This window comes from Thermobia domestica, chromosome 18, assembly GCF_964235325.1.
Source record: "Thermobia domestica chromosome 18, izTheDome1.hap1.1, whole genome shotgun sequence".
NCBI lineage: Eukaryota > Metazoa > Arthropoda > Insecta > Zygentoma > Lepismatidae > Thermobia > Thermobia domestica.
Genome location: NC_137471.1, coordinates 11525460 through 11552250, shown reverse-complemented (window position 1 = coordinate 11552250; position 26791 = coordinate 11525460). Strand labels below are relative to the sequence as shown.

General features: G+C 36.6%; 1 protein-coding gene across 1 annotated transcript in view; it reads left to right on the top strand.

The window, feature by feature from the left end:
• Positions 1-26791, top strand: part of Rgk3 (Rad, Gem/Kir family member 3) — a 145521-nt gene that overhangs the window by 61526 nt on the left and 57204 nt on the right. The window contains exon 2 of the mRNA XM_081746750.1: positions 15688-15939. Within this exon, the coding sequence (XP_081602876.1) occupies positions 15688-15939 (252 nt within the window). The remainder of the gene's footprint in view (positions 1-15687; positions 15940-26791) is intronic.

Genomic DNA, 26791 nt, shown 5'->3' with positions numbered 1-26791 from the left:
CTAAATGAAAGAGATGTCCGCTATTGTTGGGAGAATTGAAAGTGAAAATGAAATGAAATCTTTAAGTTTTACGTCCCACGATTATGCCGGTTAGGCTAAAGGAGACGGTGATGATGAGCGATGAATGAAATGGTGGAAGGATGAAAGGGAGAGGAAACGGGAGAACCCCGAGAAAACCCACGCACACGGTGTTTGTTCACCACAAAGTTCACTTGGCTGGGGCTGGGATCGAACCCGGGACCCCAAGCACCAGAGGTGAACGCTTTATCACTGAGCCGCCGCGGCCTCTGTTGGAGAATTGAGTTCTTATATCTGACAATAATAAGCAATTCATGCTGAGATTGGTTTGACCATGTGCTTTAGCACTGTCCATGTGACTTTAAACTAATGCAACCTAAGCATGATTTGCGAATGTAGTATTCAAATAGAAGCTCAACTTAGTAAATTTAACTACCATCACTATGAAGTATGTTTCCAACAAAAAAAAATATTTATTTTAAATAGTGTAGTTTTGACAGATTTCGACCCTGTTCGAAACTTGTCACCCCGTGCAAATGCACGTGTTGCACATATGGTAGAGCCGCCCCTGTTTGCAGGTTGTAACTGAAACTACGTTAAATAAATATAGAAAATCGCAGCGACTATTTATAACCAAAGTAATCATTAAAAAATTATCATTGTTACAAACTGTAATCTATTTACAATTTACCAGGTACCGAAATATCTACATTGTATTACTTGGTAGTTATAATAATGAACCGTTGACGTTATGACAGTCAAAATTTATTTATTGTATGTGTTTTTCTAGCTGCACGAAACAAAATGAACAGCTTAAATAACGTTAAGTTACGATCCGACTTTTAACAGCGAATTCTTGGCGACTGTCCAATGCATTAAATTAGCCCCCATTTACCTTAATAAAAAGGTATTGTGAACACGGAAGCAAAGAATGTGAAACATAAAAACACGAAAAGGGAAAGCAATAGAAACAAATTTGTTTTCGTTGTGATATAAAAGAAAGTTTGTGTGCTTGTATATAAAATTACTTTTTGTTTTCTCTCTCTCTCTCTCTCTCTCTCTCTCTCTCTTACGAGGAATTAGATTTTTCTCGTAAGTTGCTCTACTTTTTAACTTCTCTTTTGTGAAAATTGATACAAAATAAACCCATTTCAAAGTTATCTTGCGAGTTTCAATATTTGATTAGAATTAAAAGTAAATCACATAGCATGGATAGTTTTCCCAGCTCCATCTTCATTCCTCTAATTCGATTTCCGTAGACTAAAAGCGGTCATAAACAGGCCCGCAACTAGAGGGGGGCCACCCTTCAGACCTCAATACAAAATGCTATTATTAATACTAAAATCACAATTTAGATATTTGTAAGAGAATTTTTAATGACTTGAACCCCCCTATCTTATTCATGTCCCCCCAAAACTTCTGTGTCTAGTTGCGGGCCAGGTCATAGATGGCAAGAAATGGCTTTTGGTATACTCAAAGTCCCGAGAATCCGTTTCATCTCAGTTCTTATTCTTCTATTTTTTCGGACATTTTATAAGCACCAACCTAATATATGTCACATTTTTTAGAGTTCCAAGCTATGCAATGAGTAAGTACAGGGAAACTTATAGCACAGTTGTGTCTATTCGTTTCTCTGAGACAGCCCGAAGCGATTTTTAAAAAAAAAAAATCGATTCAGCATCCCAAGAATAGAATTAAATTTCATCTTTCTCCCTGCTAAAATCGGAAGTAGTATTAATTTACTACTGCTTATGGTTTCAACATTTATCTTTCTCTCTCTCTCTCCGGTTTTATACCTGTATTGCGGGGGCGCGGGGCTCAGTGGTAAAGCGTTCACCTCCGGTGCTTGGGGTCCCTGCTTCGGTCCCAGCTCGCGCCGTGTGGACTTTGTGGTGGGCAAACACTGTGCTCGCGGTTTTTTTGGGGTTCTCCCGTTTCCTCCCACTTTCTTCATTCCACTAATTCACTCATCTCTCATCATCACCGTCTCCTTTATCATCTCTCATCATCACCTAACCGGCATAAGTGAGGGACGTAAAACTTAAAGATTTTATTCCATTTTTCGTTTCTGTATTGCAATCAGGAATCCTGTACAAGTTTACTACCATTTTCAGTTTTAATATTGTTTCCTGCTCCTCACTCTATGGCCTATGAAACCCGGAGCTTCAATACCGCATTCACAAAACCTCTCCACTGACTTTTATCCTTAGCCAACTGGGTCCAGTTCCTACTTTGTATTCCTATTTCTGCGAGATCCATCTTAATATTGTCCTCCCACCTGCGTCTAGGTCTTCCTAATGGTCGTTTTCCGATTGGTCTTCTAGTTGAGACTTTGAAAGTGTTCCTCCTTTCTTCCATCCTGGCTATATGACCTGCCCACCTGAGCCTCCTGGATGTGATGACCCTAACAATGCTTGGTAAACGACATAAATAATGTAGTTTCTCGTTCTGAACTTTTCGCCATTCCCGTTCCTCTTAGGTTCAAATATTCGTCTCAGGATTTTATTCTTAAATACTTTCAGTCTGCGTTCTTCCTTCATAGTAAGCTATCATGTTTCGCAACCACACTACAATCGTTGTATATACTTTAAGCTTCAAATTTCTCGACAGAATTCACGACGACAAGAAAATTTGAACTGAATAATAACACGAATTTCCTGCTTTCAGTCGACATTTAATTTCTTCGTCGATATGGTTATAGTTTGTTAACATTGATCTTAGATTTTTGAAAATATTAAGTATTTTGACGCATCCATAATTTGCAGTATTGCACTCCCGACGAAGTTGCATGTATTTAGTTTTATGTGCATTTACTTCCAAACCCATGCCACTGCAAGCGTTTAATAAGACCTCTACATTGATCAATATTGTTCTCCTATCATCCGCTATTAGGCCTATATTTACATCATCAGCGTATGCCAAAACCTGGTGACTACCATTCATCTGTAGGTTCTGGTTGCTATCTTTGGTTTTTCTTATACCTAGGTAATGTACTCGAGATAGAAGTCAGCACGGGCCGGAATTTTTTAGCCCGAACCCGGCCCCGGCCCGTGAATTTACAATATGAGGCCCGACCCGAGTCCGAAATATGTTTTAGCATTTAGGCCCGAGCTCGGCCCGATCTTGTGTGATAAACAAATGAGCCCGAAACATGCCCGAATTACAGAAACTTAATAATTAACGCAAAATTGTATTTTTTATTTACAGCAATTTGAGGTTTAATTTTGCAGTTGTGCTTTAAAAGTTATCCAGAAAGAACAATCCAATATATACCGTTGTACAGTATATTTACAAAGTTAGGCCCGAAAAAGCCTGAGAAATATGGTATATTTAAAAATTTACGGCCCGAGCCCGAAGTTATATATGCTTTGTAGGCCCAAGCCCGTGCAGATCTCTAACTGGAGAATGAAGTTGAATGGTAATGGCGACAACCAGTGGCGTATTTACGATTTTGTTTCGCGGAGGGCTTTGCTAACTTTCGGGGGAGGTTTTGCTTGAAAATGTAAAAATTCTGCAAGATATTTCATATACTTTACTATAGTAAGTAAGATTTCGGGGGGGGGGGCTTAAGCCCGGAAGCCCCCCCCCCTAAATACGCCACTGGCGACAACTCATCTCCTTGTTTCAGGCCATTCTCGACGTGACTTGCCACTCGGATTTTACTTTGAGATTCATTTAAACACATCTTAACTAATCTAACTAGCAACTGATTCCTATATGGCAACAATTGTAAGAGATAGTAAGAAACTGTTTGTAATATAGATTCATGGTCCTAAAAACAGGTTCCGTCTCTTGTGAGTTTATCACGCTATTGCAACTGGAAGTTATAGATCTGCTCCTTCGAGTTTCAATGTTGAACTTTCATAGTCTGAGAGTATGAACGTACTCGTAGTTTCAAACGTGAAAATGAAAGTAATGTGTTGGAACAATGCTAACGATCGAAGTATAGCGGAAGTCTATGTATTTCACTGGCAAAAGTTGTTAAATATTCTTTACTTTTACTTCTATCACTAACTGTAGAAAGATCTCATTTACATTTCAAATGAACATCACAAATTCAACAAAAAACTTCTCTCTACTTCTCTTTATCCAAACTTACTGTAGACTTACTTTTTTTTTTTATTTCAAGTAGTAAAGTTCTGATTGCATTACATTGAATGTAGAACGTTATGCAAATAAATTCTCGAATTGGTCAATATGCACTTTCGCCTCAAACCTCACATGATATCATTCCGGCAAATTTTAAAAAGGTAATATCAATTGAGTCTATTATGAAACTTAGTTGTGTTCCCTTTTTGTCATGATTTTTTTTTAAATTCAATACAGTACAACTTTGATAGGTTCCCGCATTTAGCGAAAGATTAATTTGTTCCCGAAAAAGTCATATATGCATAATAAAAAGAAATCCGTATTTAAAGGAAAACCACACTAAATTTCATTCAACGAACCTTCTGATCCTGATGTAAACATTACAGAATGGTATTACTCCGCCAGTCATCAGATGATTGGCTATCGGTCAGCGCTTGTACCCTGTCGGCGTTTTACATATTCCTCGCACGCAGCCATACTGTAAACCGTGATTCGCGCGTAAGGTGGGTCAAAAGCCACTTTCTGCGCATGCGTATTCTCTTTTATTGCATTAATTCAATTTAGTTCTTAGACAGCGTGTTGTTTCTGTTATATAAACTGTAAGGAAATTGCATTTCTGGTAATGAGCCTTACAAGCAACAAAAACATTGAAAAACAGCTTATTTGACAAAGGACTATTTTCTTCTACCGCATGAATGTTCCAAGGCTCTTTAACCAATAAAGTGAAGCAATTACCACGTGTGTCTGTTTACATGAGGTACTGAACGTTCCTTGAATAAACTATAGTAAATTTCCCTCATTTATCGCAAAAAATGAGGAAGAAATATCATTAGTAATGTGCTGTACTACTAATTTGATGATTTGAATCTTGTAATATTCTGTCGGTAGAGTCAAATGACGTGCACAGGAATCATTTAACCCTTCGCCCTTTTATTATAAAATGTTTTATATAATTTTTGTACAAAGTTTTCATAAGTTTCTCTCTAAGTCTTTAATTACTCTAAAATGTTTTCAGGGTAAGTTATGAATCATTCCCATTTGGCATACGAAAAAAAAAAAAAGAAGTTTGTCAGCCCACAGATGCCTCAGACGAGATAGGTTACACTCCGTAGCTCATAGCAGCCTCCAGAGTAAATAGTAAAGGTTTACACTCCTTAGCCCACAGCAGCCTCGGGAGCAGCTATTAAAAATATATACTCCGAAACCCATGGTGGCCTTGGGAGTAAGTATTGAAAAATAAGTCTCTGTAGCCCATAGCAGCCTCGGGAGCAGCTATTAAAAATATATACTCCGTAACCCATGATGGCCTCCGGAGTAAGTATTGAAGGATAAGTCTCTGTAGCCCATAGCAGCCTCGGGAGCAGCTATTAAAGATATATACTCCGTAACCCATGGTGGCCTCGAGAGTAAGTATTGAAAAATAAGTCTCTGTAGCCCATAGCAGCCTCGGGAGCAGCTATTAAAAATATATACCCCGTAACCCATGGTGGCCTCGGGAGTAAGTATTAAAGGATAAGTATCTGTAGCCCATAGCAGCCTCGGGAGCAGCTATTAAAAATATATACTCCGTAACCCATGGTGGCTTCGGGAGTAAGTATTGAAGGATAAGTCTCTGTAGCCCATAGCAGCCTCGGGAGCAGCTATTAAAAATATATACTCCATAACCCATGGTGGCCTCGGGAGTAAGTATTAAAGGATAAGTCTCTGTAGCCCATAGCAGCCTCGGGAGCAGCTATTAAAGATTTATACTCCGCAGCCATGGTGGCCTCGGGAGTGGGTATTGTAGGTGAACGATCAACACTAGCACTGATATTGGTCCCGTCGTCCGCTTTTATGGGCGCCCTTTTGGAGGGATGACCTGTGGAGGGGTCGTCGGATTACTTCATGGTTCTCCGAGTCGTCTTCGTTTCTTCCTGAAAGAAGCAGCTTCCTTCTGTTATCTGTCACTATTTGTTTATAAGTCGTAAAAACACGTGTTTATAGTGAAAACATTATGCATATAGCACGTGTGGGTATACGGATCCTTGTAATATGTTCCTAGGATGAATTGTAATAATGTATTTAGTAAATAAGTTTTTCTCTACATGTAATAGCCTAGATGAGTTTGTCCTTATCTGTATTATTCTTCTGAGCTTAAAAATGTTAATGTTAGCATTTTTTCAGATTTCTTGGTAGTTTTTAGGGAGTTCGTTTCATTAAAGCTCCTCTATATATTTACCCCTGTCCGATAACTAACTCATTCATACTAGCTTTGCTGTATTGAATATCTTAACACTAAAAATACAAATCGCTGAGCAAAGTCACGTTTATTTATAAAACAATAAATATCTGTGTAATTGGCTTCATCAGACAAGGACAGTGTCTGATGAAGTCAGTATGTTCAGTTAGTTGGCGAAACTGTCACACATTTATTGTTTTACAAATAAATGTGCCTTTGCTCAGCGATTTGTATTTTTTAGTGTAAGTTACCCTGTCTAAATGTCCGTTCGTTGGTCTAATCTCATCTCAAGGATTAGATACTTGACGGATGTCCATCAATTTTGGTTAAGTTCATCGAGGTGATATTCAAGCCGGAAACGGTAGAAATCAACCCTTTTGTGGTTTTTACGTGATCACTATAGACAGGGGTAAAAGCGGATCTGAAAAGGTAGGGGTACGCATTGAGGTCACACCGTCTCCCATGCCTATCTTTGCCCATTGTATTTTTTTTTTTTTTTTTTTAAGGAAGCTGGATGACACCATATATATTTTTGGAAATGGGTGTACGACGTCATCTGTTCCTCCTCGCTTTTACCCCTGACTATAGAGGAAAATCAATAACAGATAGGAAGAAGCGGTTTCCTGGAATCGATTAAGCATCCCAATACAAATCATCTCCATCTCCTTAACTCTCTACTAAATCCACTATACGTTCCGGTCTCAATATTCATTTACATAGAGCAAAAAAACGGTAATAGATAGCGAAAAGCGTTTATGTGGAATCAATTAAAGCGTTCTAGGAATAGGTACTACCAAAATTCTATTTTAACTCCTTTATTCAAACCGGAAGTGGTAGAAACGAACTCCTTCCGGTTTTAATGTTGATTGCTATACAGTAAAAATCTTTCAATTTAACGTCCCACGATTATGCCCGTTAGGCTAAGGGAGATGATGATGATGATGATGATGGAAGAATTGGTGGGATAAGAAGGTGGGAGGAAACGGGAGAACCCCGAGAAAACTCACGGACACGATGTTGTCCACCACAAACTTACTTGGTCGGGGATCGAACCAGGGTTTTCCACACACCAGAGGTAAGCGCTCTACCACTGGGCCACTGTGTCCTCCGTCATAATTTATATCCAAACAGTGCCCTCGGCTTCTGTTAGGATATAAAATGTAAAAGGTATTGTAATTCATTTAATTTAGTTTCTGTAATTTTACTTCATGTGTGTCCCTCGTATTATGGATTTGAACTCTTCTAACAGCACGTTCAGGAAGAGGAATCAAAATCTTATACTCCAGCCTCTGTGTAACTCACTGGGGTGGTATGTTATGGTTCACGTGTTCCATAGAGAAGGTTCCGAAACGCTATAAAAAAAAAAAAAAAAAAAAAATCAGATGATATCTGACAGAAGAGTGCATGCAACTGCAAACAGTATCGACCTCTAGCGCCCATTCACCTACCTTTCAGGAAAAACAAACGAAAACTGGAAAGCGTTAAGGAGAAAAAACGAAGAGCAAAAAGAAAAATGAGAAATAAAGATCAGATGCGCGATTATCGACCTTACAGCCAAGACCTAAAGGCTAAAAAAGACAGACATCAGTGAGTGTGTGTGTAGTAATAGTAATAGCAAAACAAAGTAATAGTAGCAGTAAGTATTCTTATCACTTCCTGCGCCTACCTTCTGGCCCCCCCTTCCCTCCCAAGCGAGTACTAAAGTCAAACGCGAAAGATTGAATTTGGCACGTAACGTAGTGAAGGTATTTCCTGACCGTTCTTCGTCAACTGTACCAAAACTCAATGATACCAACCTGAAATATTCTTAAATCTCATCTCAAGAGAGAGAAAATCTTATCTTACTTTTGAATTTCCCACGTTATACCAATTACAATAATTATATTTTTTTTTTAATTGTAACTACTATATGATTTTTTCAATGTCTGAAAAAAATATCCGTAAATTACTATCTTCCACATTAATAAAATTGTTTTTCTTATTCGAAAACAAGTATATATCGTTGTCAGAAATGCAGTGTCTCCATCTCTTTTGTGCACTGAGAAAAATCCGTTATCCAGACAGTGGTATATTGTACAAATATACGGAATCCTTATGTTTAGTACTTAAATCAGTACAGAGCATACGTTACCCATATGCCACATACATACTGCCAGTTTTCACGCTTAGATATTACTTCATGCCACTGTAGGATGTATGACATCTAACAGTCTTCCTTATATTACATACGTCAGCTACATGTTTTGTACGTCCATCTATATGTGAGATTCTTATGGCCCCTGCACAGTTTTTTCTTTCATACGGAAAGTACTATAGATGGAATAATTATACGGAAATTACGTATAAAATATACTTTTTCAGTTATACGTTTCCTGTACGTTAAGTCCAAAAACTACAGGATTTACACATGTAACCTACATTTTTACGTACACCACATACATTTTTTTCAGTATGCTATCACCTCTTCTGAGTGTGAAAATACCAGTGGTTACGCATTGAGGGAGGTGTTATGGGAAAGTAAACATTTACTACTACGCGCATATAAAGATAAAATCACGCTTAACCTAAAAGGAAATTAAATTGAGTGCTTCAAGCCACCCCTGACAAAAATATGTGTACGCCACTGAAAAATATTGTAACTCTACAGCAATAACTTCATGCAGGTTATTCCGTGCCAGTTTTTGTAAAATTCTGTGTACATCAAGGCAACACAAAACATGTAAAATGTCATTAAAGCTACTATCCCAATCATGGAAAATTAAATCATTGACGCAAACTGTTACGGAATGTGTCCTTCTGTGCAAGGCGCTGAAATTAAGAAGTTATAAACTGTCATAACATTATTTTGACATCTATTGGCAATTATTGATTGAGAACAAAGCTTTTTCTTATATTGCTTTCCACATTTCACAATATGGTGGTTTGTTGTGACATATTTGGTTACAAGTACAAGTCATTCTTGTCGAGTTATATATTTTAAAAAATAATAATAATAATTTCCCATACATTTTGTGTGGAGCGCTCTGAAAGTTAATTGGTACTCGTTCATTTGTTTTATTTTCCTTTTCCTTGTCTTAACTATCGAAGCACAATTTATATTCCTTGGTTAAGCTCGAACAGAGGTGGATCTAAAAGGTAAAAACTGGGGGATCTGCCAGAACCCAATCTATGATAGGCATATCATGAGTTTACTATGAACTTCAAAAAAATACATAAATGATAGCTTAAATTACTTTGTCACTCATAAAACTGGCGGGCCTAGGCCCCTTCGGCCCTGGGGTAGATCCGCCACTGATCTTGAATTCTGAAAATAATACATGATTACACTCCACAGACTACTTCCGCACTAGCATGCACTTCCCCGATAACAAAGCAGATCATTAAGTTGGAGAGGCCAGAGGACGCTCAGCTAAGCCTAAGACTACCTTCAGCCTACCCTCAAGTTTTCAGTTATTTATCAGTATCCATATATGAAGGTAGGGTGAACTTGAGTTAGTGCCCCACCGAAAACAAAAAACAGAATTTTGTTTACGTTGATTATTAGCTATATTCTGTATATACACGAGTAAAAATCCATATATATTGCAAATATCGGAAAGAATTCTTTTATCCCTTTCCGTAAAATTAATTTCAAAGAAATCCATGAAATGAGTTTTTTCGCAGGAGTTGGCATCACTGACAGAACTTACTGACGGAATGAATAGAAATAAAAGAAAGCACGCGAAAGAAGTTTCTGGAGAGAAATGTTAAAAGTCTTTATCGAATATCTCGAAGAACAAGGGGGGGGGGAGAGTTTTTATTATGTGAGCATAGAACAAAAAAATCTCTGAAGAAATTATGAAAACAATAAAACAAATGCAACCAAGTCACATGAACGGAATGAAAAAGAAAATGTCCACCACAGACTATATAATTAACCCGTTTCGTCACCGTTAGATGGCTCTACTCTTTCCGTCAAATGTAAATGCTCTAGCAATGTCTCAACCACGTACTAGTCGTGGTAATAAAGGAAGTTTTAGCGACGTGTTCATTCTCAATAGACGGATGTCTAGACAAGGAAAAAAAATATTTAATAAAATCTTCGTAGAAGAAACTATTCTCTCATAAGAAGAAGAATATGCAATAAATGTTACGTAAAACGGAAGATAAAAGATTTTTCCTGGTACAAAATGAAATGAAATTAAATCTTTAGATTTAACGATACAGTGTTAAGCTTTTGAGGTTGAAGGAATGGTGATGGATGGAATCAAGGGCGCCGATCCTAGGGGGCCAGGGGGCCCGCCACCCCCACCCCAAAACTCAAGTGGGCTCCCTCACTGCATTTGTGAATCCACAATATTTTGCATAATTTGAATGCAGTTTGTCTTAAAATCCTCATATATATATGCCGTCTGCATCTGAATGCCCCCCCTTCATTTAGAGAAATCGGCGCCCTTGGATGGAATGAGGATGTTGGGTGCTAAAGAAAGCCTCAATAAAACTCACGGAAACGACATTGTCCTCTACAAACTTTACATGGGGGCCAGAATCGAAGCAAATAACTCTCCCACCAGAGTTAAGCATCTTGGTTGCCCGAAAGGGGGAGACCTGGACCCTCCTGGCTCACGGAAATGTATACGAATATAACAAAGCACGTGTATTAAATACCAGAAAATACCAGATACAATATAGTAACCATGGAGATGCCCTCCCCAGAAAATTTTCTTCGGGCGCCCCTGGTGAGCACTCTTCTCTCTTACTGAAGCACTATGCCTCCAACATCCTGGTATCAGCGAACGTTACCAAATTTTTAGAAAACAAAAAAAAAATCCCAAATGAAAACCATGACATTTCTCTGACAGAACAGAAAATAATGACTTTATTTCCTTGAAAGCACTCAACTGTTGCAACATCATGCTACTAAGCAACAGCCGTACAGCTAGGGAAGTTTAGAAGTATGCGATAAAATTGCAACACGTACTAATCCCAACGTCTACGGATACCTCCCTGACAGTTTAGTGACGATCAATTTCATGGAGAACCTCGTATTAATTAGTGGTGGGCACAAAACCGGTTTTTCGGTTTCCAGCTTTTAGGAAAACCGAAACCGGTTTTTGTATATTTTCAACAAAACTGTTTCCGCCGAAACCGGTTTCGATTTTCTCCTAAATCGGTTCGGTTTTTCACCAAATCCGTTTCGTGTTTCTTCAATAACGATCTCGGTTTTTTACTGAAACCTTTCGGTTTTCTTCAAAACCGATTCAGCTCATAAAAAGGAAGTGTAAACTGAAACCGATATGCTTAAAAGCCAATATGTTTAAAAACAAAACTGCCTCTGTTGTAAATGGATCTGGTTTCCGGAGAACTACGAAACTCTGCTAAAGCGAGAAACTAAAGTGAGAAACCGAACCGGGTTTTGGAGAGAACCGAACCGTTTTTTTAAAAAACAGAAACCCATTCCGGTGAAAACGGAACCCTTTTCGGAGAAAACCGAAATTGGTTCCGATGAATAACCGAACCAGTTTTTGGAGAAAACCAAAAAAAAATGGTTGAAAACCGAACTGGTTTTAGAGAAAACCGAAACCGGCTTCGGCGAAAAACCGAACCGGTTTTTGGAGAAAATCGAAACCGGTTTCAGTGAAAAACCGAACCGGTTTGGTAGAAAACCGAAGTGTCGGTTTTTCGGATTTCGGTTTTTCTAGAAATCGGTTTCCGGTTTTTATAAAAACCGGTTTGGCCCATCCCTAGTATTAACCTCACTTGCTGGTCTGTAACGGGTGGGTAATCGTTATGATTTCAGTCTGCTGATTCCTCCGAGCTTGAGTAAAACGCTTTAACTCATAATACAACCGTTGGATGCGGTAGCGCATCTTTGTGTATCCCTTCATGGCGTTTACATATGTTTTTATTGTGGAACAAGCGAGATTTTATACTAAAAGCCAGTTTAAAATTCATAATCATGCTCCAGACAACACTGGCTACTTAAAAAGTCACAGCACCACAACTACTTACTTTACTGACTGCTTTTAACACGGCACACGCAGACAATGGCTCTATTTAATGCTAATTTCCAGAAGACTTCTTTGAGCATGATCACGATTATACTCTTCTTCTGACAATTGAAATGAAATCTTTGTTTAACGTCCCACAATTATGCCCTGAATTCTAAGGGAGATGGATGATTACGGCAAGTGAATGATGATAGAATTGGTGGAATGAGAAAGGGGGAAGGAACGGGAGTACTATGAGAAAAAACACGGACACGGTGTTGTCTACCACAAACTTACTTGGCAGAAGATCGAACCAAAGACCCACGCACTAGAGGTAAGCACCCTACAACTTAGCTACCGTACCCTCTTATTCTTCGGACAATGTTGCCAGTAGAGATGTAAGGGTTGTTTCAAAAAAAAAAAAAAAAGCTTTTCTTTAAGTTTTTCCAAGGCTTTTTTGATTACAAAATTTTGGGTTTTTATTTTAAATATTTTATTTTAGTGGACAGATAACAGTACATTTCATCGTTGTTTTCCAATTATAACACCAACAAACATTTAATTACTGCATTGCCACGAGAAAATTCTGAAAAAAAGATCAAGAATCAAAGGACATATATTACTTAATAGGAAAGAGAAAAGTGCAAATTGATGGACGCAGTGAATTTTACAGTTTCAACGAATTGTTTATAGGGCTATTACACTAACACATAATGTTTCAGTAAAATGTTTAATAGTGTTATCAACAACTGTTCTGAAAGTGTAGTAGAATCCATGAAACAAAATTTATTGTTAAAATTTATGAAGAAACAAACTTTATTGTAATTATGCAACTATAAATAACATTTTTTGAAGCAACTAAAATTCGAGTGTGAGAAGCTTCAAACGCTATCCACATTTTTTTTTTAAATTTCGAAAACCTTGATACGACGTAACAGTAAAGAAGGAATTATGTAAACAATTATGTCAAACTAACATCATCCCCAAAATACCCATTTATGACTGGCTTTAAATTTGTAAACTGAAATCTCTGAAAGCTCATAAGGAAGGGACATGAACGTGTCATCCGGACATCCGAATCAAACCTAGTCCATTCGATAAACATAACAAAGATATGTTCATGCACAAAAAATTAGGTGCCGTGAACAACGGAGTAAGTTCTTCGGGCTCATTAACCCTGTTAGTATAAGAAAATCGTAGACTCACAGTGAAATAGTTATTGCGGAATAGATATGAGTGAAAAGCTTGTATACCAATACACACTTTCCCTTCAAATCTATTCTACCTAGCAATACAAAACATGTTACACGCATTTCTTATCCCCTATAGTATTTTTTGAGATACATGTGGATTGTTTGCTTTTACCCGGGGCACTCCAGAGGGGTCCAAAGTTGATGGGAGGGATATCTGGAGAAATTTTCATGACATTCTCTCACTTTTCTCTGTTCAAATATATCATGGGCTCCAATTCATAGCACCTCTAGAAAGCTTGTTTGATGCTGAAGAGAACGAACTATAAACCATGACTTTTCAATGAACAGTGTTGAAGCAATAGCTATTTCACTGCCAGTCTATAATTTTCTTTATATTAACAGGGTTAATGGGCCCCAAGAACTTACTCCGTTGTTCATGGCACCTAAGTTTTTGTGCATGAACATATCTTTTGTTATGTTTATCGAATGGATTAGGTTTTATTCGGAAGTCCGATTGACAGGTTTATGTCCGTTTCTTATCAGATGAAATGTTTCTCAAACGGGGGACAAGATATAAGCAACATTTGTTACCGAAACAAAAATGACGTTGTGTCTGTTTCTTGGTTTATGATACGTTTTTCTTGTCTTGCCAGATTGAATTTAGGCACTCAGTAAAACACATATATCAAGATGTATAACTTTCAGGTACTGGACAAAATGTTTAGGCAACCGAAACGATACTTGTGGTATGTGGATTATATAACTTATGCTTACAGGTAACAACTTCACTGCAAGTTTGAAAACCAATCAAGACAGTACCAATTCCGGATTGAACATAGAAACAAGTATATTGGATATTGTAAACGCACTTTCTTAATTTAGAATTATCTACAGGAAAATAAACATAGCGCTTGAACTAGAAAGTCAAGAAATAAAGAACGAAAATTTATGTTTTCTTCCTCCTAAAAAACGGCTTTTTATAAGAATAATCTCCATGCGAAAAGACTGACTCTTTTGTATTTTTAATTGTCACTGTTCTATCGTATAACTCACTTATAAACTCACATGTCTTGTCTCTTTTATAAGAATATTGTAGATGATAGCTTAGCGATATTTTTCTCATTTTATAAAGTAAAGATGAATTGAACCTTAATTATAATCTGTTACAGACCTAAAAACACTGAACATAATTTTCCCATACAAGAACTGCATTTTCCCCCCTTCTTCAATGGCTACAAATCTATCTGACACACTATTTATTAACTCTTGCGTTTCTGGGTATTAAGAGTCTTCATCCCGGCGAAATTAAAATACCGCTAATTTTACAGTAATTATGTGATATCTTCAAATAGATAAAAGATAATTGAAATATGGAACAAGAGCGCCCTAGACAATATTATTTTGCGTGAGGTACCATTATCACAAGTCACCTAGCGGCTTTCCGTTTTCAGCTGTTTAGAAACGCGAAAATAAATGCCGATTTTCAAAATGGCTCGAAATCGAAAGCAGATAAGTGAGTCGTGATAACGGTTTCTCATGTAAAATAATGTTGTCTAGGGCGCTCTTGTTCCATATTTCGATTATCTTTGATCTATTTGAAGATATCACATAATTACTGTAAAATTAGCGGTATTTTAATTTCGCCGGGATGAAGACTTTTAATTATATATCCAACTATGTTGGTAACCGCACGACTGGCGTAGCATCATTACATCAGTCACCAAGTCATGTATCTTCTCTTCTTACGTAACTGGGAACAGTCCTTGAGCTCACTGAGTTTTATTGTTTGTCATACCCAAGTGTAAAAGTGAATCTGAAAAGGTAGCGGGACGCATGACGTCTCGCCATTTCCTCTGCCTATCGTTGCCCATTGTAATTTTTTAGGAAGTGAAGGGACGCCATAGACATTTTTGGAAGTGGGAGAACGACGTACCTGGCGTTCCCCTTCACTTTTACCTTTGGTCATGCGCGAAGAATTGTGAATGATATGTTACACAGACACGTAACTGATGTGGGCTGATTTCCTACAAATATCTTTTTCAGCTGAATTCCAATGTGTTAATTGTTCTAAATAGTTAGGCCATGTTTTCCTCATTGACGAAGAGTATATAATTTAATTCACCTGTAAAACTATTATTTTACTTGTATAAAAAAAGCTAAAATCATAGGTATTAATTGTTTCTTCTTTGTTTTGTTCCAGGTGTCATCAACAGAGGTGACTCTTTCCGACGGAGACGTTCCCGGAGCAATAGTCTGGTTCCTCCACAACAGGAAGCAGAGGCGAAGAAAGCCATAACGCCCCCCGCCACGACGCCAGTTGCCCAAGAGCAGCCCTCTCCAGAAATCATTATGTACCGCGTAGCCATGATTGGAGCACAAGGTGTTGGGAAGACAGCGCTCATCAGTCAGTTCATGACTTCAGAATGCATAAACGCTTACGACAGACAAAGAGGTAAGGTATCTTAATGCTGCTCATTGTAACTTTGGAACTACGTATAATTTAAATTAATAATTATTATAAAACCTTTATCAAAAACAATCGAGGAGTTTCCGTTAAAAATCCCATAACGACGAAAATCACAATGTTGGAAAACTGAAAAGAAAATGCATCTCTTCATCCCATAAGTACCAAATTTTGTGATGTTGCGTCTAAATATTCTGTATCAGGAATTTATCGGAACGCATTGAATGATACCAAATGATATGTTCTGGTTGCGAGGATGGAAAGTACTTACAAGGAACGGATATGAACCTGTCATTCGGACATTCGAATCAAACCTAGTCCATTCGATTCACAAAAAAGATATATTCACGTAAAAATAAATAAATAAATAAATAATGTGCCATGAACAACGGAGTTTGTCCCTGGGGCCCATTAACCCTGTTACTGAAAAGACTCGCAATGAAATAGCTATTGCAGCAACACTGTTCATTGGAAAGTTATGGTTTATAGTTCCTTCTCTTCAGCATGAAACAAGCTTTTGAGGAGTGTCATGTATTTGGGCCAATAACGCACCTGAACAGGGAAAATTGGGAGAATGCCGGGAAAATTCCCTCCAAAAATCTCTCCCATCAATTTTGGACCTCTCTGGAGTGACCACGGGTAAAAGGAGACAATCCAAATATATCTGATAAAATACTATAGGGAATAAGAAATGTGTATACCAAACAAACTGAACAACTGAAAATGACGCCCCGGAGCGTGTATACCCGCCATTTTGAAATAGTTCCTTGGATCGTCACCAAACTATAAGGCAAATTTAGAATAGCTTGTGCTTCTTCCCACAAAATCCAAAGTATAGAAAATGGCTTCCTGTAGCTTAAATGCCCGTCACTGTGAAAAATGCCGCCATTTTGAAATATTCTGTCACATCGCTTTCAAAAAAGCTATACAGCTGTTGAGTGTCTCGTGCTTCTATTCTCAAAACACCCAGTTGAAAGAACGAAATTTCCGCCCTGTCGTATGGATGGCTGCCATTTTGAAATTTTACGTCGGATCGCCGCCAAATGCATACAACAAATTTAGAGTACCTTGTTTTTCCACTCCGAAAATTGGAAGTTAAAAGTTCGAAAATGCCATCCTGTTGCTTGAGTGTCCTCCACTTTGAAAACAAGTCGCCAACTTGTAATGTTTCTCGGATCGCCGTCAAAATTATACAGAAAAATTAGAGCATCTAGTGCTACTACCCTCAGAATTTCCAGTTCAAAGATTGAAAATTGCGCTCTATAGCGTGGATGACCGCCAGTTTGAAGCAGTTTGCCATTTAACATTGTATACCGAATTTCGGCCAAAAGCTATACAGCAAATTTTGAATGTCTTCTGCTTTCACCCTCAAAATTTCAAGTTAAAAGACTAACAATTGCGCTCTGTACAGACAGGCAGATAGAAAACAGAGAAACGAACAGAATGTAGATCGAGTCGTCCCAAAGAGCTTCGTGTTTAGCAGAGCGCTCTCGCGGCAGCTGTATGAAGCACCACTGACTAATGGTGTTCTTGCTAGAAACGTTCCAGACTTGTGGGGGTTTTGCCGAATCGCCGTATTTTTAGAAGCTTCTAGAGTACGGCCTTTGGTGTTTTTGATAAAATCGGTTATTTAATTCTGTGCGTAATGTTGCACACTACATGATGCCACCTCTAACTCTTTTTTAAATATATTTTTTTAAAGTTATGGGGTTTTTGCATGAAACCCCTCAATCTTAACTAAATTCAAACAAGCAACTCGTTTTTTTAAAATGTTGTTCCGAAACGTTGCAGTGCAACTCCTTTGCTCTTATGCAACCAGAAACACGCTAAAGATTGTATAGTTGCCTATAAGTATGTTACTTTCCCGTTATTAATCCAGCATCCATTGAGGTATATCATGGTCTAGGTCCAGACATTAGTAACAGATTCTAGAGAAATGTAACACCGGGAAGGTATACTGTTTCAAATAAACAATAATCAAAATTAGTGCCTGTGCCTATGTTGAAGTTACGTGTGAACATACCCAGAACATATACAGTATATACATGAGTTAAATCTACAAGTGCCTCTTTATTTTAAGTTGGTTAATAAAATCTGACCAAAACCAACCTTATTATTATTATTATTATTATTATTATTATTATTATTATTATTATTATTATTATTATTAATAATAATAATAATAATAATAATAATAATAATAATAATAATAATAATAATAATGTAAATTAGAATTTCAACAATATATCATTGTCTTCATCAGACACATTATATCTGTTTGATATATGTCTGTCTCTCTATAATGTGTCTGATGAACGCAAAGATATATTACCGAAACGCGCATACGCTGTCTGCATTTTCAGTGACGACTAGTAAGGGAAGTCAAATGAGTGAGGTAAAAATTAAACTTTTGTCGTTTCCAACTACGATAACAGTTTAATTCTTACCTATGAGACCCCTCAATAGCCACTATCGCTTTAAAAAAAAAAAAACCTCATTAAGTGTAACCTAAGAAAAGGTTATACTTTGTTTAAACTTATTAAGATCCAACCATTATACGGGTTAGGATGCGAGTTTCAGACTTATATTCGACTAGTATTTCAGAATAGTCAGAAATGTCTGTTTTAAGCAAAATAAATTTGATTTAAATCATAGATTTTGTAAAAAAAAAATCATTCGATTAAAATCGTTACTTAAATCACTTTGATTTCTATAAATCAACCCTGCTTCAAGAGTTATCTTGTGTAGTAACGGTCAGACGTTTTAACATTACAATCTTATAATGCCCACTAGCGTGATCCTAATAACATTACAATCTTATAATGCCCATTAGCGTGATCCTAATAACATTACAATCTTATAATGCCCACTAGCGTGATCCTAATAACATTACAATCTTATAATGCCCACTAGCGTGATCCTAATAACATTACAATCTTATAATGTCCACTAGCGTGATCCTAATAACATTACAATCTTATAATGCCCACTAGCGTGATCCTAATAACATTTCAATCTTATAATGCCCACTAGCGTGATTCTAATAACATTACAATCTTATAATGTCCACTAGCGTGATCCTAATAACATAACAATCTTATAATGCCCACTAGCGTGATCCTAATAACATTACAATCTTATAATGCCCACTAGCGTGATTCTAATAACATTACAATCTTATAATGTCCACTAGCGTGATCCTAATAACATTACAATCTTATAATGCCCACTAGCGTGATCCTAATAACATTACAATCTTATAATGTCCACTAGCGTGATTCTAATAACATTACAATCTTATAATGTCCACTAGCGTGATCCTAATAACATAACAATCTTATAATGCCCACTAGCGTGATTCTAATAACATTACAATCTTATAATGCCCACTAGCGTGATCCCAATAACATTACAATCTTATAGTGCCCACTAGCATGATCCTAATAACATTACAATCTTATAATGGTCACAAGCGTGATTCTAATAACATCACAATCTTATAATTCCACTAGGGCAACCCTAATAAGTAATCTATTCTAGTATAATGAAAAGAGTAATCTATTCCAGCAGTGCCATCAGACACTTGACATACTTTTTAACGCCAGAAAAATCGTGCTTTCTAGATTTTTCTCGAAAATTACGCATCAGAATTGCATGCCATTTTGTTCTGCTCAATAAAGCTCAATAAGGTCTATTGATTGATATGTGTCATATTTTTGGCATTTTTTTAAATCAAAAGATCCAATTTATTTTAATTTAAAAAAATCTTGTAAACCTTGTATCTGAAGAACTACATATAGTGTAGCCAAACCCAAACTATCACTTAACTCACGTCAGTATAATGTGCTTATTCCATAGAAAATACGAAAACTCTATTTAGGGGCTATCTCAAAAATTTTGTAGCCCCTGATCCAAGATCCAATATATTTCAATTAAAAATTTTCTTGTACCCCTTAAATCTGGAGTACTACTTATAGTGTAGCCGATCCCAAACTATCACTTAACTCAGTATGATGTGCTTATTGTTTATTCCATAGAAAATACGAAAACTCGATTTAGGGGTCATCCAAAAAAAAAAAATTGTGGCCCCTGATCCAAAAAAAAAATTATTGGCCAAGATCGCAATCTCTTTTGTTGGTTTTATCATTCCTAAAATACTTGTTCTTTTGTAAATGCGAATAATATAATTAGATTTGAATATGGACTCAGACAGCAAAATGAAGTTGATTACTGTTGCTTAAGAAGTCGTAAATTTGTTCTTCCCAGCTTTGCAAATTCTTTTTTTCTTTTTAAGGGTCTCTATCCTATAATCTAGTTTGGTCAGTTGAGTAATAGCATTCTCGATAAAGAGAACGTACCTACATGATTGAAGATAAAGAAGGTTTCTGGTCAGACACGCTCTTCAATCGTGTTTTCCACAAGAATAGCTCTCGAGGTCTTTGTCTTCCCTTCATGCACCCCGCATCTCTCGATTTTCTTCCCTTGGCGATTGATTTATGTTGTTGAAGCCCATTTCTTATCTCAAATTTAGAGGCTTTACCCAGTTCCTTTCTTTCAGAATCTCTCAAGGCATTCTCTTTTCGCAAAGCCTCTAAGCACACTTTATCCTTGAGCTTATTGCGCTCCACAAGCATGTCTTAGCATGTCTTACGCCTTCAGCTACTAGCCTAGCCTAAACCCCAGTCTTGGAATCCAAAATTTAAAAAATAAAGATGTAGAATAAAACAGAGGGAAGGGAAAAACGATATAAAATGTCTGAAGATACTCATACCGTGGTATCGATTCGTGTATAACAGTGTCTTTTTTCTCCACTTTACAAAGCATAGATATTTTGTCTTATCATTCGCTTGAATCTCTTACCTCTCCCCGAGTTCTGGTATAACTTGTTTCCCTTACCTTTTCCCTCTTCCAACTCAAATGCTTTCAGACTTTTTTTTCTTCTTTTTTGAAACGAACTTCATTCTTCCAGTGATATCCATCGAGACACATTTTCCCCGTGACGTCATCGATCGGTTCTGGTGACGTCGTTGAGTTGTATAGGTCAAGGGTCATCCGCATGTCGCCGTTTTTAGATTTCCTTCTTTTTTTATTGGTATTTTTAACATATTTTTTTATTGCTGTCGTCCTTTGCTTATTTTTATCACAGGTTTTGTAAGGACTAGTTCTTTGTTTCAAAATATTATATAGTGATTTTTTTTCGAAAGTTCTTTCCTTTTTGAAAAAAAGAAAAAACAAACAGGTTTTACTCGCTTTGCAATGTAATGAGAAATACTGATACCAATCTTCTATTTAGGTCAAACTTGAAAAGCTTGTTTTATTGGTGAAAAAAATTTAAAAAATAACGAACGTTGCAATAAATACAATATTCTAACTTCAGAAGTTCGTTATCACATTGAATATCTTCCTATATGAAAGAGACTATTCCGCCTGAGTTTAGAACGATTTGTATGGATAAAATTCATAAACGATTTTGTCTACTGAAATTCATGTACGCTGTTATAGTGGAACTACAAGCTAAACCAACTTTTCTTATCAGCAAAACTGCCAATATGACATTATCGGCTATGTGTGGGCTGCCCAATGAGTCTAATTTTGCTTCCATTACAAAGTTTTACCTGATTTTTAAATTATTATCAGAGAGACATGGGTCTCCACGTTTCCATTAAACCTCGACTTTCGAGAATAAAAAAGTTGGTTTTGTTTATGTGCACACTATTCACCCAGTCTAGCTAATGAATACTATCCAAAAATATCCATAAAATAATACTTTCCATTTCAGTGTAACAGATCCCCTATTACAAGTAGTAGGTGGATAAAGGAGTGTGTGTGTCACTGTTCGGAAAAAAAACAGACGCAATAGATACATTTATATATTTCACACAACTTTCCCGAAGATGTTTGTAATTTGACAAATACGACTTTTCATATTTCACTCTTTTTTATCTTATTAGAAGTGATATTTCAAAGGCATTTGACTGTCTTTTATCATCATTACGAGACCTATTCGAAAATCAACTTTCGCTAGGCTGGAACGGCCATGTTCTAGGACATATGATATCAGAGTAAATGGAAATTGTACGAGTAATGACAACACATTCTCCCCTCGAGAATGAATTGCCCAATGAAGAATGATGAAATAGACGATTAGCCAATCAATATGTCCGAAACAATTCCCAGAGACCCTCAAAATGGTTGCCATACTCGTAAAACTCCCATTTACACTGCATGAGATGGCTATTTTTGCAATGTGGACGCCACTCAAACTCGTGCGAGATTTGTCTCACGGTTCGCACTCACTAACCATTATCTCAATTGAATCAAGCAATTACAAGAAAGCGCTTTCCCATCTGAGGTGCCATTTTGAAAAAAATATAAATAGGGCGCTATATCGTGATCGTCAATAAAAACTAGACTGTTGCTGGTATATCCAGTCTTCCAAGTGAGTGCAAGAGAGTCAAAAACAGTGATGATTTCGGAAGATTTCCCACGGGTGGAATTTCATTATACGGGGGAAGAGTAAATCAACGAATAAGATTTCGGAAATAAAAAACCCTGAAATCTTTACTGGTCCTAAATATAGGTGGGAATTACATTGAAGATATGTAAACGTTTGTACTTTGCACAATGAAGGATTTGGAGTCTATGATTATGACGTCATTAATTTTCTTTCCAACCCTCGTAATATGTACTTTCTTCAACGTTGTTTTTAACTATATATTGAAAAAGAAATTTCCGAATGGCTTATAAATTTTAAATCCCTGAAACTTCTTATTCTTACTAAATGTTCCTAAAGATACTCTGTGGTGAACAAAGTATTTAGGTGTCATTAAAGTACTAACAGCGTAATGTAAAGCACTTAATGGAAGATTAAACAAAAGCCGCTCACCCCCCCCCCTAAAAAAGCATTTCATTGCTGGCAAATTCTAACCTAAAAAGAAAAAGAAGGTATATTCTGTAGTAGAAGCCAGCTTTAAAAATGCCATTTTATGTAAGTATGCATTCAGTTCTACAGAGCAAAGTTGACAAACGAGTGTCTCGAAGCGATTTTCATTTTTAATGTTTAAGGAAAGACGAACGTAAAAAATTCCATAATGACAACGAGTTATTGCGTTCTTGGAGCTCTTGGAAACAAAGGTTAATGGATGCTTTATTGACGTAAACAAAGAACTGCAACTTCGTGTTATTGTAAGGAGCGTCATAAAGTACTTGTATGAGTATTTATGTGTTGCAAGTCTTCGACTTCTTTTTTTTAAAAAAAAAAGTAATAAAAAACACATATACACTGCCGTGCATGGAAATTGCAGCACGGAGAAAGTGGAACTTCACTAAACTTTAATAATAATAAACATATAATATATATGTGTGTGTGTAATCAGATGTTTGCATCTGTCATCAAAAAAGAGTCACTTAGCCCAATCAAATTTTGTACACATATACACTTCACTAGGTCTAATCGTGTACGAAGCCATTTTTAAAGATGTTTTTGTCTCTGTTGGGATTGGCGGATTGACAAATGTATGCCATAGTGGTGTTCCAATCGATTTTTCGAAAAACTGAATATCAATTTTTGAAAATTGACATTTCAAAAAAATTGATTTTCGATTTCCAGTTTTCAAAGCCGGTTTTCGATTTCTCTTTTCAAAACTGACCGTCAGTTTTAGTTTTTAAAATCGATTTTCGGTTTCGGCTTTGGTTCTCAAAATCGATTTTCAAATTTGCTTTTCGGATTTCGGTTTTCAAAACCGATTATCGTTTTCGGTTTTCAAAACTGATTATTGGTTTCGGGTTTCAAAACCAAAATTTGATTTTTGATTTTCTTTCTTCACTGTCTTCTCTCTTTAAGGCGAATGTGAACGGAAACAACGAAACAAAATAGTAATAATAAATAGAAATAATATATTTACATATCTGAACTTGTTTAGTTTATGCTTCAAAGTAGGCATTAATGTTGTACAACACACGAAGAAGTTACATACGCATGCATAGTATGCACATTCCTTGCGTGAAAGGTGGCAATGAAGCTCACTAGAGCACGGTGACTGCAGATGCCAAACAGTATCTACACCACGATATGTGAAGTTGTACTTACATGAAAACACACTGTCAGATTGCCTAGTTGAAGTCATGTACTTACTCCTACTCCATAGCTAGAAAAGTCAGATACTTATTTTGGCATTTACCGTACACTGTTTCCATATTTTCACAGGTATCTACTTCCGAAAGAACGTCACAAAGGTTCATATGATATTTTTATTTTCTTTTTACCTCTAGCATCACCCCCGTTGAGCACTGGCGTGTTTTTTTTTTTTTTTTTTTTTTTTTTTTTAACGATGTAGATCTGCCTAGGTTAATAATGGAACTCCGTCACTTTATCTGGTAACCCAATGTTAAGTTAATGATGTATCAACTAAACCACGGCCGCTGAATATATAACTAGTGTGTGTGTGTGTTATTTTTCTTTATTTGGCAAAGCGTTTTAAACATGAACGACAACTTAAAATTTTAAAGCCTCTCTTATTGCCTTCTAAAAACAATCCTAGCTACACTAGTGCTTGTAAGATTGTTCTGTTCTATATGGAAAATATGGAAAAATTAATTTTTAAAAATGTCAGTTCGGATTATCCTATTTCATGTGTTTTCAACTTGGACTAGGTTACACGAGTATAAAAGAAATTAGAAGCAAGGTTCTAGAAAATATCTATGTAGTTATACACTCACGGATATACGTACGGATATTGTCACACAAAATTACAATTCGGTAAATTCGGTATTTTCGGAACACAATTGAACGGTTTTTCACATGTTATGCATAAACTTATTGGCACTATCTAAAACGCACACCACAGTCGAACTCCTCACAAGTGTGGTGGCTTGCGCGATCGTACCTTTGGTGTACACGGACATGCGTTCGATTCCCTGTGGCGATAATGTGCTTTGAGAAGAATAAGAAACTTACTCATTTTATATTGTCATTCCTTCTTTCTGTTATTCATTCTGAATATATCCGGAAGTTAATACTAACCCGTAGTAGGAATAAATATGTTCAGAGCTGTAATATTCGGTGGCGCAAGCGGTACAAGGCACTAAGACCCCCAGACGAAGGGGTCCTGGTTCACCCCACAACCACAGTTTGAAGCTCATATTACATACAACTGAATATCTAAATTACTCTGTTATTCATTTTGTGTAAGAATTGTACGTTTTAAAGTTTCATATTAGTAGCAAATTTGATTTAATTCTCTCCCTTATTGTAAACATAAAAGTAATGTTTTAAAAGTAAAAGCATTATAAATATTAAAATAATTAACACAGCTCCCATTATACAACACACAATATCTTGCAGGTAACTAGCTTTAACGTAGGCCTTGAATGCAGAATAGTAAAGGTGTCATTGAAACAACGTATATAGGATATATAATTAAAAAATAATAATTATTAGATGTGTAATACGTTCTTATTGGAATCAAAAGATCTATTAAGCCGATTTGTTTTGTTTCAATGGTCTCACCGATTTGTAGTTCTCAAATGGAGAGAGATAGGGGCCCTGAGGAAAGAAAGCCCGCAGAAGCAATCGGAGAACCACATATATAAATCAATTCAAAGGGGACCGTTGTCATGGCTTCTAAGAAGGATCAACTGTTCTTCTTCAAAACAACTCTATAATGGCTCAGTACAAATACTTTCCTCCATTGTGACCAACTCGCTAATTGGGGGAGCCCTGTGCCGGAACCCCAAAATAGATTTATTAAGGCTCTGAATATGTGACTTGCCAATTCTGGCAGAATACCTATGATGATGATGACTGTATATGTTATGCAATGCTCGAAATGGGTCAAATACTCCGTTATGATATATATAACACTTCTTCTTCCCATTTAATTTTCATATCGCTACCTTTCATAGTGATATTGTACGTGTAAGGTTTTTAATTCGACAGTACACTTGAACATTCATATGCAAAATATATGGGCTACCAGTGCTAGCATTTGACATTTCTCGTTTTGAGCATAGGTTATATAGAGAATGTTTCGAAACTTGGGGAATTGTGATCTTAAAGAAATGGAAAGAAAGGGCATACCTTTCCTCCTAATCAGGAGTAAAAATGGATCTGAAAAGGTGGGGGGACGGTAGTTAGATGCATGACGCCACGCCGTTCCGCTACCTATCTTTGCCCATTGTAATTTTTTTAGGAACTGGGGAGACGCCGTACATATTTTTCGAGGTTGGGGACGGCGTCCCCCTGCGTTCCTCCTCACTTTTACCCCCTGCTCTTAAATCGAGCACCCTTATTTGAGTAAAAGTACTTTTGTAATGAAGAAACGACGAAAATCGTCAGTGGTTGTTGTGTTTTGAAATCATTTTATAATTTCAAAACCGAAATTCAATTTCGGTTTTTATAACAGATGTTTCATTTCAAATACAGGAAATTCTGTTTCGGTTTATTAACAGATGTTTCATTTCAAATACAGGAAACTCTGTTTCGGTTTATTAACAGATGTTTCATTTCATATACAGGAAACTTTGTTTCGGTTTATTAACAGATGTTTCATTTCAAATACAGGAAACTTTGTTTCGGTTTATTAACAGATGTTTTATTACAAATACAGGAAACTCTGTTTCGGTTTATTAACAGATGTTTCATTTCATATACAGGAAACTCTGTTTCGGTTTATTAACAGATGTTTCATTTCATATACAGGAAACTTTGTTTCGGTTTATTAACAGATGTTTCATTTCAAATACAGGAAACTTTGTTTCGGTTTATTAACAGATGTTTTATTACAAATACAGGAAACTCTGTTTCGGTTTATTAACAGATGTTTCATTACAAATACAGGAA